The sequence below is a fragment of the Homalodisca vitripennis genome, chromosome 2 (assembly GCF_021130785.1).
Source record: "Homalodisca vitripennis isolate AUS2020 chromosome 2, UT_GWSS_2.1, whole genome shotgun sequence".
In the NCBI taxonomy this organism is placed as follows: Eukaryota; Metazoa; Arthropoda; class Insecta; order Hemiptera; family Cicadellidae; genus Homalodisca; species Homalodisca vitripennis.
In genome coordinates this window covers 116,640-138,296 of record NC_060208.1, presented here as the reverse complement: position 1 = coordinate 138,296, position 21,657 = coordinate 116,640, and the positions used below count along the sequence as shown (strand labels likewise).

The window sequence follows — 21,657 nt, the reverse complement described above, 5'->3', positions numbered from 1 at the left end:
TTAACTGCTGTATTTAAACAAGTTAGATTTCTGTTATGCAACCTTTTTACTTATTCAAATATAACAATAGACAAAATTCTTTATTACATATTCATAAGAACAGCAAAAGTGTCATGAGTACAAGTAAATATGGTTATGTTACAGATATGAATGTTCATGAATCTGTGCATCTCAGGTCATCTTCTGTTGCACTTATGAATTCTTCTAGTGTGTAGACTGGTCTGCTCACGAGGAAGTTGTGTAGTCTTCTTTTTAGGGCTGTTCCTTTGAGCTGCTTTATTGATATTGGTAGGTTCCACAGTTTCCAGCCATTGTAAGATGGACTTTTTCCATACAGGGTGTTACAGTGTATTGGCAGAATATAGTTTTTGGAATTTTTATTGTATTTATGGAACTCTTCATTGGTTTGCAGATTTAGCTTGTCAATATATAAAATAACATCTAGAATGTATAGTGCTGTGACTCAGTATCCCCAGGGTTTTGAAGGCTTGTCTGCAGCTCTCTTCCAAGCTCAGCAAGAATTCGTATGGCTTTTTTCTGTAAAAGAAAGATTCTGTTGTTGTTAATGGCCGATGATCTGCGATCAGAGCATAGTAAGTTGTTTTTGCAGCTTCCAGGTCACTAATCAATTTAATTCGTCTTAAGGCATAGATTCCTGTGCTTGTTAAACATGTTCTGACCATATGAGATTGTTATCAAGAATAACCCCTAGAAATGTTACAGAATTTTTCATTGATATATCATGTGTGTTAGGGATATAGTCTTTTTTCTTGCTGAAGTTGACTTGAATTGTTTTGGATGAATTTACAGCTAGGTCGTTCCTCTTGCAGTAATTAAGTGCTTTGTTAAGAGAACTTGTGGCTGCTGTGTGGATTCCAACAGCTGTGTCATTCTTGACCAGGAGTGTTGTGTCGTCAGCATACATTACACAGGTGGTGTGTTGGTCTTGAACATGTTCTGGGAAGTCATTTACAAAAAGTACAGGGCCGAGGACAGATCCTTGAGGTACTCAACTGTTGATAGGAAAAGGGTAAGATTTATATGTGGTTGTAATACTACAACTTGTGCTTTGAACCTCAACTATTTGGGAGCGGCCTGTTAAATAACTAATGAACCAATCTTTTCCTGTGCCTTCTATACCCAAAGATGTTAGCTTTTTTGCAATTATGCGCAATTAAGGCTCTTAAGGGGAGAATGGTTATTCTAGTTCCCTCATTCCATGCCCTTAGTTACACCACTGCCTTAAAGCAATATTTCAATAATATCTTCATAGGTACCAGGTTTGTTTGGAATGAGTAAAAAATTTACAGCGTTGACTCCTAAAGGTGACATATTATTATAGACTTCTCAGAATTATATTATGTACTCAATTGAAGAATTCTTCATGATCGAAAATGGAAACCTTTCCACAACACAAATAAAATTAGCATGAGAAGTCAAAAAGTCAGTTTAATATAAGGAAATTCATTTTACATTACATGCTTTTTTAGTATTCGGATATCTTAAATTATTTAGTCTTGTTTTAATGCACAACCTATCACTTGGGAAGCTGGAAAAAACTTGAATCTGTGTCTGTCTGTCTGCACAATATTTTGATAACAAATCGACCTACAGACTTAAATTTTTACATGATGTTTCATCTCAAAATAGGCAACATCAAGTTCGATTATGTTATTCACGGGATTAGGATGTTTTAGTGGAGCCTAACTTTCCGCAGGATATCTTGAAAATGAATTGAGCTACGGGCTTGAAATTTTCTTGTTTATCTGTTTTTTACAGAATTAATTGAGAACTACCTGAGCTACGGACTTGAAACAGCAAGTAATTTAATTCTTACATAAAAATTATCTACTTGATGATAATGCATGTGCATCTATGTGATTTGGCTAAGCGTTAATGAATCCTGTAACTCAGAGAGAGAGAATAAATTGTGTTATAGACTGGACATTTTGCATGTATTGGTTTTAAGAACCCAAGAAGGCCTAAAAATAGTATTATTGACTCTCTTGTTTTTTTTTTCTATCTGTCAGTCAGTGTGACAACTCTTCCTAGAAAGGTTCTAGAGACATTAAACTTGGTACATAGTGATTTTGACTTGGACGGCAGATAGAACAGATCTGAGATAGTACCAACTAAATATTTGGGAAGAGAGAGGGATAAAGATCGACCAGAGTATTGAAATATACAAGGTAGGAATGTGCCACGTAACAGACTTTGTTGAAGTTGCATGCAAAATTCAATTCTAGAGATGAACTCTGTCATGACGTAACTTGCCACACGATACATTTACATGTTTGTTCATTAATTTGGGTTTCATAGCTGTATTTAAATCATTACAAGTCTACTCCACCAAGTGATGTTGTAAGTGTTAAGGTACAGTAGTTGGGCTACTTTTGTTGCTATGTTTGGTGTTAAAATGTCACACAATTGTACTCAGTATATTTACAAATTTATTTTTCTGTGATTTCTCATGAGCCATGATGGTTACTTTTATGGGTCATATGACCAATGTAAAAATGTTTACTAACACTCTGCCAAATCTCATAGAGTGAAATGCACAATCATTGAACTCGGTGTTGCGTGTATAGAAATGAAGCATTATGCAAATTTTCAAGTCCATAGGTCACTTTGCTCTTAGATATTCAGACAGAAATAACAATTTTCCAGCTCCTCGAGGTGATAGACTTTGCTAAAGCTCAACTGAAAATAAAAACTAATCCTTAATAACGTATAAGAGATAATTAATTGATTTTAATAATTTTTCGGGATTAAAAAACAAAAGAAGAATTGTACATTGTCACTGTACGATGCCATAACAAATTATTATTTATATATATCATTTTTATTTAAAAATGTTTTTCAAAACATTTCAGCATATGATTCAAATAATATTTGCCATATGTACAGTGAGTAAACTTCTGTCCATTTTTGTCAATATTTTCACTGTAATGTTTTCTTTCAATTAACCTCGATTCGAAATATATACTCTTGAAAGCTTCATAGAGTAACGAATTAAACTTTAAATTATACTTATTTTTATTTCAGCTTGTGCACAGAACCAACATGATGTACAAGTTTTGTCCTCAGAGTTGTTTTAAACACAATTATAGAGTGACATTGAAGAGAATGTTGCAAAAATCATTTTCTGTCACATCGTGAGTACCCTACTGTTATTGCTTTTGTGAATAAATTTCTGTTAGGTGAGGAAATGTTTAGGGAGAAAGTAGAAATTTTGAGTTGTAACGGACTTGCTAGTGTTATAACTAGGAATCTCTGCATTTTCATTATAAATATATAATAACGATTCGTTCACCCAATAAAATTGTTATGACTTGTATAAGTTTGTTACACAATCTTATTGGACATCATGAATAGAATAAGACACAAGCTTGTGTAGTTGATGAATAAGTGAATTCCTGCTTCCTGTTTCTTATTCTTTCTTCTCAATTTAGCGTTCTAATATCTAAAATTGTGGACTCTGTCCAAATTCATTTAAATTCCTCTAAATAAGGTTTGAACACTAATAAGTAACATGTCAATGAGCTGCAAGTGCTTATCTGTTCATCACCTTTTGAAGGTCTATATTAAATCTGTACTGAAGAGACTTTTAGTCTTGCTCTTACTTACGACTGTACTGTGAGAATATTCCAGTTTTATCAGAAACTTGGAACAAAAGCATTTTTATTCTCAAAACCAACTCGAATTTTTCGCAGTTAACATCATTTCAAATATATTAAGAAGAGGTAATGCACATTAATAAATTAATTATTAATAAAGCCATTTGCATATCAATGAACATCTAAAATTCAACAATTGAAAGTGGCTGGTAAAGATCAACCACTTCCTAGATTAACCCATTAATTACCAACTTTTTGGTTTTTTTACAAAATCGATTAAAACTAAGGATTTTGGGTCCAAATAACATTTCATTTATAGTTTATGTTATACCGTTTTTTTTAATAAAAAAATGAATTTTTTAACACAAAAAAAAAAATGGTGTCCTATAAATATGACAGTGGTAGTCCATAGTGTCTTTGTATAATAACCTGGTGTCCTAAAATTATGACAGTGGTATTGTAAAGTGTCATTACGTCAAGCTAAATTTTTTAACAAAATATAATGTTATGTCAGTAACTCTTAAGATATGAAAATAATATTACTTTAAAATTACATAAATGATTGTAAAAAAGATAAAAAAGACCTAAAATCTAAAAACTTATGGCTTATATACGCTCACTTAGAGTGGGTAAGGGCCAAAACATTTCTTACAAAGGGGTCACATTGCACTTTTTGCAAAACGTAAGAGGCTTTGAAGTACACAGTCGCATTTGGCATCTTCTTTGCTTGTCTCTAACGTGTAAAAGATGATCTCTTCCGTCAAATCTTGCGTCATCAAAAGGCGCTGCTTGTTGACTACGGGGTATTACTGAAGGTCTTCCAATGGGCAGGACGTTTATTTACTTGCCTTCAAATAAGGAACAGCTATAGCACGCCTGAAGTCTAAGAGAGGAACAGGATTGTCTGATGTAAGCTTGTGGATAATCCAGGCATTTACTAATGTCATGTCAATAATTCTGGTAAATAATGGCCAATACCACTTTTTCCCTTTTATTTTGATACAATATTTAGATGCCAACCAGTCATGAAGAATCCACTCCCCCCATAAAGCTACTATAATTTTTTAATACTTTTGGGGACTGGGAAAGGGACTTTTTTCTTTTCTTCCTTACTGTACCTAGTAACATTGGCCAGGGGTTCAAACACTGTCGAAGTTGGTTGCAACTGTTACTATATTATTGTCATTCCACCTTGTCGACATTAATTCCACTATCCAGATCACTAGTGTAATCATAGCCCCTCCTCTACCTATTTTATTCCTTTCCTTTTTTGTCCGGTAGGGGACATTTTTGTGTTCGATTTTCTCTTATAGTCCCACTAGCCCTGAATCCTAAGTCAAAGAGTTCTTCAAGCAATTCTATACTCGTAAAGAAGTTGTCAAAATATAATTCGTAGCTCAAAGGATCATCAACAACAAAACAAAAGAGATTGAACAACTCTCCTGCCTAATCCAATATTTTCTTCACATCCTTGATCTTTACCACAGTACAGATCAAAATTGTAACAATAACCACTTGTACCACATAATGCCCAAAACTTATATCCAAAGCGTACTGGTTTTCTTCTGATGAACTGCTTTTAAATTATTTCGACCAAAATACTTTATTATCATCTCATCAACAGCAAGTTTATCTTCAAAATACACCAAACTTTGCAAATGATTGCTGTATTTTTTCCAGGAGGGGCCTCACTTTAAAACCTCTATCACACTTTGTTTCATCACTGAGCATAGCATTATCTGCAAAATGAATATAAGATTTTATAAGCCAAAAACGATTTTTTTGACATTGCATTTGCCACAATGGGGACACCTAAATCTTTTTGCAGTACTCCAATAAAGTGAAACTTGAGGTAAACAATTGTACCCAGATAACAGAAAAGAATGCCAATAAACAACTTCAATTCATCAACTGAAAAGGCAAACAACTGGTTATTTTTTATTTCTAAAGCGTATTTTCATAGTTTGAGTAACAATGTCTTGCATTATGTCTGTTGTTAGTAAGCTTTCAAATATTTCAACTGGTGATTTGCTATGAAAACCTTTCTTTTAAATCATTGAGACACTGTAAAGAACCATCTCCTTTAGCTGGAAAACCATACTCAGGTAGACACTTTTTCCAAGTCCGAGGGGTAGTTCTACTGACTTTCTTTTTTCTTTACTATCAGTGGATTTATGTGGTTTGTTAAACTTTCTTTTCAATACTTTTCTAGAGTTAGTGTTCTCGGGTTTTCCTTTAGTAGGTTTACTTTCATTTGACGTTTTACAGTCTAGATCATTATTTTGCTTCAACTCTAATTCTAAAGTACACACATACCTCAGAAATATCCACATCCTCAGTATTATCATCATTAAACTGTTCTTCATCAGTAAGGACAATCGACATTTTGTGGCGGTTTAAAACAACAACATTAGCACTAGCTACATTAGCTTCAACTTTCTTCTAAATCTCCTAATAAAAAGAAGTATTTCTTCAATCGTTATGTGTGATGTACTTGCCATTGTTTATGAGTAAAAAATACACATTTATTAATAAAAAAACACAGAACTAAAATGATTCATCACAGTAAAGACAACGTTCAGCAAAAAGTAAAACTGCAGGCACTCCATTGAGACTCTGGTGGGGAGAAATCAGGTTGTAACTAGTCTCTGGAGCAGGCGTAAGCCACTGCTATTTACCACTGTCATATTTATAGACAGCTTAAAAAAAATATGGCTGAGAGCTAAGTTTAAGCTTTTTTCATGAAAAGTTATTACTTTTATTGAAATATGACTATATAAATAAGAGATTTGTGTTGTTTAGCTCAAATAAAAATAAGTAACATTTATTGTACATATAAATGTATCATGAAAGGTTCGCAAGTAGTTTTTTTACTTATTTAAAGGCAGTAAATATAGGGCTTAAACCTAAAAATTTGACAATAAAAAGTGTTTACAAATATTAAATTCAGTATATAATTAGTAACACAAGATGGTTTTTAACTATTATCCTAGTTTTATATATTAAAAAAATAAAATATTTTAAATATGTCCTAAAAATATGACAGTGGTAGGCAATGGGTTAAGACATCCTTTTTTCCCCAAATAAAATAGCCGTTGATTTCATAACAAATAAAATGTAATAACTTAATTTAAATTGAGTAGGTATTCAAATATCATTTTCTAGTAAACATTTTTAATTATTGGAATAATAACACTCCTGATTGTACTTTAAAATTGTATTTTGTATTACATTTACAAATTAAAATTATAGTAAGAATCCGACATTTGGTAGTATAAGAAAAGAAGGAATGTTATTGATTTGATAATCTTTATTTAGTACTAACATCACTGCAGTTTTAAATGCCATCCTAATGCTGTTTCTATGAAATATTTTTTTTTTCACTTCAAAAAGTTGCACTGTCTTATTTTGTTAATTTCTACACCATGAAATCTGTGGCTTTCCGTTTGAAGTTTGACTTTGTGTGATGAAGTTTAATGCTCAAAGCAGTTTTGACTTCAAAACTGCTTTGAAAATGAAAATGCAGCTTTGAAGTTCAAAATGTACTTACATTTTGAACTTCAAAAAAGTTGCAGTGTCACATTTTGTTCAATCTTCATAATATATTGAAATTTGTGACTTCATTTGAAGTTTGACTGTGAAATACAAACATTTACGTGGAGAAATATCAGGTTTGTTGGAACTGCAATGTGCATATCTTGATGCCATTGGCTTTTCCACAGTTTGATGTATTTCCGCTCACTTTTGACAAATTACATCTTGTAACTTGTCAGATAAAAAGAAATATTTGAAATGTTAGTACAATATGGAAACGTGAAGCAGTGACAACTCAGTTAAATTAAGATGCTAGTATTGGTTTTATGTGCAATTAATTATAATAGTTACTCATTTGCCCAATTGATCCTTTAATTTTTTCCATATCTGCTTTCCAACTATTGGCTAGACAAGGGAGAAGCTCTACAAAATGGTACCCTGACGCTGAGTTTTTGAAAAACTGGAATAATCATTTTCTCCATGTTGATGAAAAGAAAGTAGATCCAAAGTGGAAAATCACAGATTATTACCTTAAAGTAAGTAATACGTCAAGTATTTATTTTATGGCAAGAGTCCAAAGAAATTATATTTTAATGCAAATTTTTCTATTTAGGTCCATAAGAATAATGTTAAACATCATGCACTTTTATGACCATATTTTAGTCATGGAATTATGAGAGATGTCTCATTTTAATGAAGAATAAGGTCTTAAAAGTGTATGCTGTTCTGTTCAAATGGAAAACTCAAGGTTATTTCATTATAGCTGCCTCTTAAAGCAAGAAGTTGGGATATAGCCTGGGAAGTTTTTAGTAAAAGGTGCGATAGAACATGTCCCAGTGCTTTGTGGCATTCCTTGTTATTGGAACTGGATTGAAATGGCAAAAACTTGTAACTCTGTTGTTTTGAGCTCCACTAACCATAATAGCCCAAAAATTTTATGAATTCCTCCAAGGGGATATCACCAAAAAAGATAATGCTCTTTGATGTTTTGTAAACTATTCATTTACTGAGCTAAAAGTAGTAAAAGTACAAATTATTGTAGTTTTAGTTTTCTAGCAACAAGCTCAAGTACTAGGCAGTTGAAACCCTTCCTAAAATCTAAGAACATGGCTGAGATTACCTGCTTTACATCTATTCTATAAATTATTTATTCTGCCAAAACTTATACGAGCAGTAGCAGCATTTGTTCTCTTGCCTTGAAGAAATCCATGTTGGGGCTTGGTGACAAGGTTTTTCTGTTTGAAGGGGTGCATTAGTCTTTTCAGTACTATTCTTTGAACAATTTTTGAAAATATGAATACAAGTGATATTGGTTTGTAGTCTTCTAGAGCCTATCTTGTACCTACCATGCCTTATTCGAGTCACACCTCAGATATGGCATCGTGGTATGGGGAGGAAACTTCCAACAACAATCTCGAAAGAGTACTGATCCAACAAAAAAGAGCTGTAAGATGTCTTGCAGGCCTTAGATACCGAGAAAGCTGCAGAAATGCCTTCAAAGGGCTGAAGATTCTTACAGTAACTGCACTCTACATCCGTGATGCTATTCTCCATGCCATTTCAACAAGCCAAACCAGACATAGAGACATACATCATCACAACACTCGAAATGCTGCAAGTTTTACTCTGCCACCACATCACCTAAGTCTGTACGAGAAAAAACCATCCTACAAAGGAGCACTTCTCTACAACCATCTGCCCGAAGAACTCAAAAAAGAACCAGCACAACGCCTCAAGATCCAGCTCACAACATGGCTACAAGACCGACCTTTCTACACTGAAAAAGAATTTTTTGACAACCAGCTCTTCTTTTAACAAACTGACTGTAAAATAAAAAAATGTTTGATGCATGTACTATTCTCAATGAATACGTAAATAAATATTATTGTCTATTGTCTATTACTTTGAGTGCGGATGACTTTGTCAAGCATGAAAAACAATTTATTTTGGTTTTTACTAAAGGTAAAGATCTTCATCACTATCTTGGAAATCTTCTTTTTGTTTGCGAGTCATTTTGGAGATTTAAAAATATCTCTTAAAACGTACTCAATTCTGTTTAGATTGTTTACTTTCTCATTGTTGAATTCACTTCAATTCGTTAAATGTTTTGCTGTACAAATTTAAATTGAATAAGTATGATAACTTTGTAGCGTTAATGAGGCATTGAAAGAGCGTTAACCTTTTGTGATCGGAGGTCAGTAATGTGGCCTAAACTTATATTTCACTCATATATATATATATATATATATATATATATAAAATTTAGCTTTAATTTCCAATTAAACTGTCCATTCTTTGATGACAGTTGTTTCACTTATCCACTTATCCTTTTGTTATTCACTAGGAGAAACCACTAGAGACAACTGTGAAAAATATAACAATGAACTTTGGTCCAAATCACCCAGCAGCCCATGGAGTTCTTCGACTGGTGATGGAACTGGACGGAGAGGTGTGGTGATGTTACTTATGTTACGATTATCTCGCTCAAACAACAAATTAAGCACAGTTGTGGGTTGTATTATGATGATGTATGATTTACTGTAGCTGAGTCTCCCATTTCTGGGCAGATTGTAACACACAAGCTATACTAACTTGGTTGAAGGATGCAATATGAACATGATGTTTCTTGGTTTTAAATTTGAAATTATCAATATGTTCATCTTTTTTACAGCAGTAATCAAAGATACTTTTGTCAAAATTAATTCTTGTTCATTATATCTAAATATTAAAATGATAGTGTGTGCTATTCCCTAGGAATATTGGCATGTACTTATTTCTGGATAAATTAAAGCTTAAAACCATTGCTTACAAATTAGTATCAAACTGTTTGTCTTTTCATTTACATCCTCCTAGCTGATTGATTTCTGCAGAAATTAATACTGATTTTGCAGAAATTAGTATTATCTGCAAAGAATAAATAATATGTAATGCTAATTTTCCAATCTTCTTTCTTCAAATCAAAGTTTATTAATAAACTGTTCTTTGAGGATGGTGATCGATCTGGTTGCTCTAAAGTATGGAGTTCCTATATAAAATTGTTCCAAAGCACGTAGTTATCAATTCTGGATGTCCCAGAGCATGGAGTTCCTAGATCTGATTGCTCCAGAGTAAGGACTTCCTACATCAAACTGTCCTAAAGCTCTTAGTTCTGGATGTCTCAGAGCATGGAGTTCCTAGATCTGATTGCTCCAGAGTAAGGACTTCCTACATCAAACTGTCCTAAAGCTCTTAGTTCTGGATGTCCCAGAGCATGGAGTTCCTAGATCTGATTGCTCCAGAGTAAGGACTTCCTACATCAAACTGTCCTAAAGCTCTTAGTTCTGGATGTCCCAGAGCATGGAATTCCTAGATCCAGTTGTTCCAGATTTAGGAATTCATAAATCTAACTTTCCCAGAACACACAAGTTCTTTGTTCTTTTTTAAGAGTTTTTACAAGATGGGCCTCATATCTCAGCTATTCAGGAGAATCTCAACTTTGATAAAACTAGATGTTTAAACTGAAGGAGCTAATGGCTTCTTCTGTTGATTGAAGATGGTTATAGACAGCAAGGCAAAAATACTTACAGAATTTAATTATATGAGCAAATTTTTTTACATCTGTTAGTTATATCATCAATTGCGTAAGCCTAAAAACTAAAAAAAATGAACTAACAGATAGTGATAATGATTTACTGTCCAACTTCAGATTCAACATTCACCATTATCTTCAATCCAATTACACAATTTGTAAACAAATGAAAAAGAGGGAATGGCGATTTTTTTTGCTAACTTACATATATTTAGTTTTAATTTTAACACAAAAAATAGTGTAAACCTATTTATCAATAATAATACTACCTGTTACTAAAAACATAGGAACCTCATTATCTGTAAATCTACACTGAAGTTTCCTACAGAATAATAGGTAGTTATTTTGACTGTTTTACTGTCATACATTGTAGTATGAACTAATGTAATATTCTTCAATCAACACCCATAATGGATGTTGCACTGTAAGAGTTAAATCATATTCTATTTTCAATATTTGAAATGGAAAAGTCTTTGTTTAATGTGACAAGAATTGCTTCTAATCTTATTAGTGTAGAGAGCCTACTCAGCATTCATTAGTTAGTGTGTTTATCTATTTTTATATTTAACTATTTATTACAGTAATGTCTTTAAAAATTAGAAGAAAAAAAATCTATTTTAGAATGACCTGTAAAAAGATTCTAATTACATCAATAAACACCTCTGTATTCAATAACGTTAATTTGCTTTAAGATTGTGTTTATATGACAAATTATTTAGTAAACCTCTGAAAGTGTAGAGTAACTATGTTTCGAGAACTGCAATCTGATCTCTTCCTCAGGTGGATACATATCCTAACCCATAACAGCAATCTAGGTTAAAAATGACAAATCATACCAGAGCTTTGTGACATGCATAAGTCAAGAATCACAACAATCATGTTGAAGATCGAACCAAATGCATATTGATTGTAGCTCTTGAAACGTAGTGTTACTGATTAGTGTATCACTGAACAATGGCAAATGTCCGAAGAAATCCTGTTCCCTTCACAATACTTCCGTCAAAAACCAAAGAGTCTTTCTATAACCGCACCTGAATACACAGAGTATCAACACTCAATGTAAACCTTTTTATCATTGAAAGTGATCAGAATGTTGTTTCAACAGTTTTTGAAATGATGCTGGTAAAAAAGTAAAAAGTATGTGAGTTTATTATGTTTATATTTCTGCCTCAGATGGTTATACGGGCTGACCCTCATGTGGGACTGCTCCATAGAGGTACAGAGAAGTTGATTGAGTACAAAACATACCTTCAGGCACTGCCTTACTTTGACCGGCTGGACTACGTGTCTTGTATGTGTAACGAGCACGCCTATTGTCTAGCATTAGAAAAAATGCTCAACATTCAGGTACCTGAGAGAGCCCAGTATATTCGAGGTGAGTAGCAGTCGTATTAATGCTGCAGTTTTTGTTGATAAAAATTGTTACTAAAAGCGTTTGGTTGGATAAAAGTTTAAAATAAAGCACTGCCAAAAGTTGAGTTTAAAATAGTACGTTTTTGTTACATTAATGTACTGGAACAGTACGATATATTCACAATCATTTATATTTCGGAATAGAAAAATAAAAACTCTATTTGAATAAAATCATATTGATAATGTCAATAATTCAAATTACATTTTACTAAATACTTTTCAGTAGTATTTTTTAATACAGTTCTTTTAATGATAACATTAGTATTGCATAAATAATTGAGCTACAGAAGTGCAGTTAACACTATTATTTGGAAATGTTAATTTGACTATGGTTATGCATGTTTTTAAAAAAAGAAGGCAAACACAAATAGTTCACTGAAGTTTGAACATACAATTATTTTTAAGTTTGAAAAAACATATCCAGCATTTTAAATTAAGAATTTTATGTACCGTATGTGCATATAATACAATATAGAACATAACTCAGAATAAGAATAATTAAGTTAAAACAGTTCTTAATGATAAAAATGGTTACAAAAAAAACAAGGAATATTATGATTAATATTCACACCTAAATGTAATTATTCTTCATTTATAACCTCCCACATGTACATGTACAGTGACATATTAGCTTTTAGGTTTCTTAGTTTATGGGGTTTGTGAGAACATTAGATATCAAGTTGTTTTTATATAATGAAACTCTTGTGGTTATAAGTTTTATGGGTATATCAATCTCATGATTGGAAAGCAAACGGAGAACTATTTACAGGCAAACATTTTGTTTTTTTTTTTTCTTTCCAAACACAACAAAATTAGGAAGACACTTGGAAGAAATATGTTGCATGATATGGATGTTGCATATAATGCACAGCAAGTGTTGTGTAGTTTGGAAAAAACTTGGCCTGCAACATTTACTTCACGTTCACAACTTAGAAGAAACGGATTTGGAAACTTACTTGATATGACACTTAAAAACACAAAACTAACACAGGACTTTGAAGAATTAAAAACCTACTCTGAAATAAACTACCAATTACATATTGAAGAGCTAGAAAATGACAGAGAACAATTACTAAACAAATACAACAAACTAGTATAAAATTTAAATTGTATTAAAAACCAATTAGAAAAAGAAAAAGAAATCCGGATGGACCTCACTAAATTATTTGAAGAAAAGATAAAGAAAAGGAAGAAACCATCTCCAAACTTCTAAATTAAGTCAAATCCCTCACTCAGTTCAAAAACAAATCGGACTAGCCAGGATCGGGAACCTAAAACTCTCAAAGATATGGAAACCCAAACTAGCAACACTGAGACACCCAATATAAGTCCTAAAAGCCTAATCTTTGTAGAACTAGTTCACATAAAGAGACAGCAAGACCAAGCTGAGGAATTTATGAAGACTATACCAGCACAACTGCAATATACCACTTCGTATCCTAACTGTCCTAGTAACTCAATATCACAAAACTGCTCAGCCAATGATGACAAAGTTAGTGATGGACAAATCAATTGTAAAATATACGACCACTCAGATTTTCAGAGCCTGACAGCAGATAGAGACAAAAACTGAATATTTCTGTAACAAATACTGTGACTAAAATTATCAGACCATCAACCCCAGGAACCAGCCAAACCTGTAGAAAAAAACTGAATACCTCTGTGACAAAAAACGTGACTAAAAATATCAAAACTGCAACCCCAGGAACCAGCCAAACCTGTAGACAAAAACTGAATACTTCTGTGACAAAAGGCATGACAGAAAACAACAAAACATCAACCCCAGGAACCAGCTAAACCTGTAGACAAAAACTGAAGAAAACTAACACAACATCATCAGTTAGGAACAAAATCAAACTATTTTAGCATCTCTTTACAGGCTGCTAAATATGCTGCGGGTAACAATACCTCTCTAACCAAGTCCAACCTAACACCGCTAACATTAGAAAAGAAACCACCAATGACCGCAATAATTCGCCCAGACAACGAAAATTTTGAGGAATTCTTCATGAAAAACATAGATTTTTTTAAAAGAGTCAATCAAAATTTCCTGAACAAGCCAATCACACTGCACCGTACCCATGACATGGCCTCTGCTACTTCACAAGCAACATCAGTGACTCCCCCTACTGAACTAGACCAACACCACATAACAGCTGAGACAGAAATACATAGGTCCAAACCCTTTTTTAGACCATGTAAGCTCAATAAATCACTATCCATTACAAAACTCAAAGCAAAATCAGGACAACTACTTTTCTTCCACCAAAATATGGATAGAATGGCAAGCAAAATTGAGCGGCTAGAACACCTGCTGCACAATACAAATCCAGATTTTATAATACTGACAGAACATGGTCTAAAAAAGGGCACAATAGATCAAGCCATAATAGCTGACTACAAACTAATCAGTGCTTATGGCAGAAGTGAACACATTAAAGGAGGAGTCGCCATATATAAACATAACCAAGTTTCCTATAAAACCGAAAGCGTAGGGTTAGAACAATACAGTATTGAGATGACTTGTGAAGTATCAGCTATTAAAATAAGAATGACCAAGAAAAAAATGCTTATACTTACTTGGAGTAAACCGACCACCAGGATCAAATTTTGACAATGTACTTAAAGTCCTGTCTGAAGCTCTGGACAAACTTCCGCTGAGTGCTAAAAAACTTGTTATGGGGGATGTAAACATTGATAATCTTGATGAGACATCAAGAGAATGCAGTGCATTCAACGAACTGCTAAGGGGATATAACATCCAGAGATTAGACCTCCCACCTACCAGAATCACCGAAATCTCTATATCCTCAATAGACATAGTATGCTCAGATCTGGATCAAGACATGATAAGTGTAGAAGTGACTATCACTGGGCTATCAGACCACACTGGACAATACTGTACAATAGACATGCCAAAAGAGACCATAGGAAACATATATAATTCACAAAGAAATCTTACACATAATAATCTCCTTAACTTAAAGAACCGACTGTCTATGGAAACTTGGGACTCCATCATTAATTCAAATAGACGAAGTATATTTCCACTTTGGCGCATCTTTCCAGTTTGCACTTGACTGGACTTGCCCTAAGGTGAGATCTCGCGCTAAGCAAAAAAAAAGGGAAAAATGATTACTTATACCAGAGAAATGTCTATCCTTAAAGAAGAATTCATGAAAGCACAAGATAAGTTTTTCCTAACTGGAAATCCAGATTACAAACGGGCTGCCACCGAACTTAAGAAAACATATGACCAAGAACTTAAACAGTCAAGACAGGAGGCCAATGCTACATACATACAACAAGCAGATAATAAATCCAAAGCTATCTGGAACACTAAACAACAAGAGGCAAAGCAAGATAGGCCCTGAAACTACTAAAATAGAAATATATCATGACGGAGAACTGTTGACAGATACTGAAAGAGTAACTAATTGTTTTAAACGAATATTTTGCAAACATAGCTGAAGAAACGCTTAAAATAAATGACATAAACAATGATTCAGTCCCAGCCACTCAACATGTTGAAGCAGTTCTAAGAGAAACTCTAACAACTTTGGAACCAACCACAGCTGATGAAATGTACAAAATTGTAAGGTCTCTAAGGAGTTCATCTTCTTCTGGAGTAGATGAAATATCAACAAAGATCCTTAAATGTTGTGCTGATGAACTCATAACACCCCTTGTAAAAATCACAAATTTATCCATTCAGAAAGGCATCTTCCCATCCAAATTAAAAATAGCTAAAATCTATCCGAAATTTAAACAAGGTGACCCTCAAAACATTGCCAATTACAGACCTATATCTCTTCTCCCATCAGTCTCAAAACTTATTGAAAAAGTAACTCTTATTTGACTCCTAAAGTATCTAAGAGAGAACCAAAATACTAACTGACAAGCAGCATGGATTTATCTCTGGAAAATCTACCACAACTGCAATTATTGACCTAGCTGAATATATAATTGACAATATGGAGATCAGCAACACTATCACCAGCTTATACCTTGATCTCAGTAAAGCCTTTGACTGCCTTGGACATGAACTCATATTGGCTAAACTTCAAAATGTTGGTATTAGACAAACAGCACTCAGTTGGTTTGAAAGCTATCTCAAAGGACGAAAGCAAATAGTGGAACTAAAGGAAACAACCAAGGGACTCACACGATCACTACAATCTCACCCCCTACCAGTGAAAAGAGGAGTTCCACAAAGCTCGGTCCTTGGACCAGTTTTGTTTATTCGATTTATAAATGACTTTCCAGAACACTTGAGAGAATATTGTCAAATGATCATGTACGCAGACGACACAGTTCTGCTTGCAGCAAATAGAAATACTGAACAACTGGAAATTAACACATACATGGGTTTCAACATGGCTCAACAATAATATAAAATGAGAAACGACCTCGTTCTCAATGAGAAAAAAACAAAACAAATGACTCTAGTCAGTAAAAAGGCCCTTGTAACTGAACTACCAAATATCCAAGCAGCTGATGAGGTTAAACATCTTGGCATAATACTTGACGAGAACATGCGCTGGAAAAAACCATATAGACAGCCTCTGCCTAAAGCTTAACTCAGCATTGTTTGCATTAAAGAGAACAAAGACAACTAGTACTCGTGAAGCCACGAGAACAGCATATCATGCGTTATTCGAAAGCCACCTGCGTTTATGGAATAGCAGTCTGGGGTGCTTCTTGAGCTGGCAATCTCCACAGAGTTCTGGTGATGCAATAAGGTTAATGGCTGGAATAGGATAGGACCTAGAGAGAGCTGCAGAAACATCTTCAAAAACTGGAAAATATTGACAGTAACATCCATTTACATCATAGAAACCATACTTTACTGCATAACTAAGAATCCTCCAAAACAAAGAGATCTCCACGGCCACTACACTAGACAAGCAGGGGATTACACTCTAAGGGTCCATAAAACAGCATTATTCGAGAAAAAACCATCATATGCTGGAATGAAACTGTTCAACAAGCTACCAGATCATCTGAAAGACAACCCAAGAGCTATAAAGAGAACCTTACGGTGTGGCTGCAAGACCACGCATACTACATGCTCGATGAGTTCTTCTCATGGAATGATGAATTTTAAATAGACCTCTCATTTAATAATACAATTCACTTTTAAAAAAACTGTTCAACTCTGTAAACATGTCTTGATGATATTGTTAATAAAGCATATTGTCTATTGTCTATTTACAGAAAAATATATCTGGAAAAACTTTTTTTCTCCATTAACTCCAATGCTCAATGGAAATTCTACAACTATCTGAATGCACTTGATTGTACTAGTATATAATAATCCACACTAACTCATGATGAATTAGGTTTTGTAAATTGAATGAAGACAAGATTTGATGATTGGACAAAGATGAAAATTAAAGTTAAAAGAGTCAACTATTCCAATGCTGGGTTATTTCTCTTCTATTGAACATTAAAATAAATTAGAGGAAGAGAATGAATTGAATTCAATAGCTTTCAAACGAAAAGGTTCGTAGCAGCTTATAATTCTACGCCAATTCTAAGGGTTTCAGCCCTCAACTTTTAAAGATCTGAAAATAAAGCAAAACCTACTGTGTCTGACCTAATGTGGTAATGGAGCAGCCCTGATATCATTAAAGGAGGATATGGAGTTATGTGAAAAAATATAATTTATTTGTAACAAATGCCATGGTTTACTTCTTGAAGGCATCAAGTGATTACTGAAACATTTAATAACGTTGAACACTGTGTTGGCTGTTTCACATGAAATGTTTAAAAAACTACTTTTTTACTAGGAAATAAAAAATACTTTGTTAATGAAAGCATACTATTCGGTAAATTAATTTTTTTCATGACCCTTTCGTATTTAATAGGGGTTTTTTTTAATTATTATAAATTGTAATAGTACTTTTACATTCTGATATTTTGTAGTCAACAATGTTTTAAACTTCTTACTGAATTTTTATATTAAGAACCGATTAATTTTTGTGCTATTAAAAAAAAAATGTTTAGTGATGACCATGGGGGGGGGGGGGGGTGGGGGGGGGGGGGGGTGGGGGGGGGGGGGGGTGGGGGGGGGGGGGGGTGGGGGGGGGGGGGGGTGGGGGGGGGGGGGGGTGGGGATTTTGATAATTTTCAATCACCATTTTGAAACATTTTTTTTAATCAAAAAAGGTTCTATGACGGCTCATTATTTTTCTTTTTTTAGTCTATTTTGAAGAAATGAAATAAAAAATATGTAGTTTAATTGAAAAAAATTGCAGAAAAAATGGAAAATAAACAAAATATTGACATTTTTCATTATACATTGTATTATTTACGTGGAAAAATTGTTATTATTTATTTAAATTATAATTCTTTTTAATGTTGAAGAATTTTCCGAATATTTTGAAAAGTTTAGAAACATCATTGTTGAATGTGAAAGTTGGATTAACACGTATATATAGTGCAGGTATATAATAGTGTCCTTGAAGCAAAAGGGCGGGCGGGGTCAATCCTATTCTTCTATTATACGGGTCTTCAGTATGTTTTTAAGCATACAATAAGCAGCTGCTTTGTCGTCAGTGAAGTTATATTGGAGTAGTGTCGTGAAATAAGCCTCGTGATTAGCAATTTACAAGATTTTTGTCTATATAAAATACAAATCGTAAGTAAAACTTTAAAATTTTTCGAAACAAAACTTTATAAAAATTATTCAATAAAAAATTATTAAAAATAATACAGATCATAAAACTTTGTCTCTGTACATACAATTTTTAACGCATGCTAATTATCTAGTAATTTTTACGTATTTTCAGTATACTAATTTTATCGTGCTTTCTGCATTTTATAGATTCGTGTAAATGGTGGAAAAGGTACCTTCTTGTATCATTTGTAAAAGCCGCGATGGAGATTTGGCGAAAATAAAAAGTCGAGGGATAGATACTCTTATTTCGTCCAAGTAAACAAAGCAATGATCAGCGGTACAAAACATTTCAGAAATTGACTGAAGCACACATTCATGATGGTTGTCGATCGGCATACATTAGACCTCAATCAATTGTTACAGCTTCCGAAGAACAAACAAGAAAAAAAAATCTATTGGGAAGAAGATTATGAAAGAAGCATGTGATTTTGATTTTAAGCATCATTGTGTTGTGTTTTTTGTGAAGAAACTTGTAACCAAAATAGAGCATTTCGCGGCATGCAGAAGGTTGGGACTAAAGAAAAATCAACTTTAAAGGGAAGAGATATTTCAGAATAATTTAATAAAAGTCTGTTAGTTAGAGTGAATTTTCTCAAAGAATTCAGGTGAAGTTCGAGCTAAGCTTATTATCATAATAGGTGCATGTCATCTTTTTATGATGGGACAGCTCAACATCTTGTAGACATACATCGAGTGTAGATTCTAAAGATTTCATAAGTTACTGCGTGTATTACTTAAAAAAAAATTCATCCGAGTGCCAATTTTCCCTTAACGAAATTAAAGAAGATTTTGATGGTGATATCCCAACATTAAATATATATATAAAAAATTGAGTGATAGTTTTGATAACGATCTTGCGTTTCCTTCAATGAAAGGAGATACAATCATTACATTTAAAAAAAAGCAGGGAAAAATTGAGTAGAATATAGTATGAATCACGATCAGATGACGTAGAATATGAAAAAAAAAAGATATTTATATTTTTAAGTTCACTGAAAAAACATAAATATTAAAAAAAAAACTTTTGGAAGGAAATAATGGTTTCTTGATTCAATTTCAATAAGAATTGTAAAAAATATTACAAAGAAATAAAAAATATATGATGAAAAATAAAAATTAAAAATAATTTACTAAGACTCGAATTCTGTTTTTTGATTTATTTAAAAATTTTCCACGTAATTTTTAAATATCCATGATTCATTATTATTTTGCTTAATGCTTACAAATAGCACTGGTATAAAAAAATTATAATTTAAATAAATAATAACAATTTTTCCACGTAAATAATACAATGTATAATGAAAAATGTCAATATTTTGTTTATTTTCAATTTTTATGCAATTTTTTTCAATTAAACTACATATTTTTTATTTCATTTTCTTCAAAATAGACTAAAAAACGAAAATAATGAGCCGTCATAGAACCTTTTTGATTAAAAAAAAATGTTTCAAAATGGTGATTGAAAATTATCAAAATATATTTTTTTAAAGTGAAATTTTATTATAACAGCTGAATATTTCTTAATGAAAAAAATAAAGTATTTTTTAGAATAGCACAAAGTATATTTGATCAAACTTTCAGCTCAATCGAACCATTTTTGTAAAAGAAAAAAATTAAAAACCAAAAAAAAAACGGTTTTTTTTGAATTTTTTGGGGAAATTTTTTGAGGTTAGGGCAAAAATGATTACTACATAAGTTGTAGATCTTTTTATTTCCAACCACTTTTATATTTGACTTTTTTCAATAGGATGCATTGTTTACTCACAAAATTGCAAAAAAAACATTTTCACCCCTAAAAACCACCCCTCCTATACCCCCTAATAGACGATTTTGGTTCGGAATGGTTTTTTTTTATTTATTTATGATGTTATTTGACTAAATTGTGCCATTTAGTTTGCTGTAAGAAAACATTTATTTATTTGACCATTTTTAACTGCTATTTCTCCTGGGACTATTATTACATACTGAGGTATAAGTTGATTGACGGTGATTCTCTTGAAATCTAAACCTTAAAAATGAGAAGGAGCGAGTTAATCTCATGGACTTAATGACCGTAAATTCTGAGAATTTCGGTTTGAAAGCTTCTCTTGCGACATACTTGGAATTGGATGTTCCGCTCAAAATTAGCGCATCACTTTAATAAACACGTTTAGGTGAGAGAGACAATTATAGTATAATTATAGTACGCAGTGGCTGAATAACTTCAGGGAATTGTTTAAAAGACTTTCCTTGTGAAATTCCTAAACATTGTTTCTTCGATCATTTTAATTCGCCACTTTTATTGCACACGTTCTATGTGAATACTTCGGATGATAGAACTTTATATTTTACAGAAACGTTCATTCAGTTGAAGTTTAACTTTCAACGCATAACTTTTTTGGTTGGAATTGTCTCTAAAACCTATATTCTTAAAGCAATAAAATACCTCTTTTCGCATTAAGAAACAGTGTAAAGATATAATAGCGTTTTAGAAGTTTGTTATAAAAAAATACGCGTATTAATTTAATCCACGTTTTTTATAATTTTCAGCAACATTTTTTCCAATTTTCATAGGTCAGGATAACTAAATGTAAATTGTAATACACGAACATAGTATGAACCTATCGAAAGGTTTACCCACCAATCCATTTTTCTTTTTTGTATGTTTTTCATCTTCATTTTTTTACAATGTAGTATTGTAGTAGGTTATTTTATTTAGATATTTATTTCAGTGCTATGATTATTAGAATATCGTTTCACCTTTTTCACCCTAAATCAATACAGTTCTTTTACCAACAAAGTTCTATGCTCCAAGCGTTTATGTTCCATCCCTTTTGTGCCTTTAATTAAATTTATTTATGTCA

The 21,657-nt window shown here is 32.7% G+C and overlaps 1 protein-coding gene across 1 annotated transcript in view; it reads left to right on the top strand.

The window, feature by feature from the left end:
* The first annotated feature begins 2,894 nt into the window (after nt 1–2,894).
* The window catches only part of LOC124353412 (NADH dehydrogenase [ubiquinone] iron-sulfur protein 2, mitochondrial-like), a 108,703-nt gene continuing 89,940 nt past the window's right edge, over nt 2,895–21,657 (top strand). Inside the window, exons 1-4 of the mRNA XM_046803251.1 lie at nt 2,895–3,155; nt 7,561–7,687; nt 9,496–9,600; nt 11,893–12,094. Coding sequence (XP_046659207.1) covers nt 3,064–3,155; nt 7,561–7,687; nt 9,496–9,600; nt 11,893–12,094 — 526 coding nt within the window. The 5' untranslated portion in view covers nt 2,895–3,063. The remainder of the gene's footprint in view (nt 3,156–7,560; nt 7,688–9,495; nt 9,601–11,892; nt 12,095–21,657) is intronic.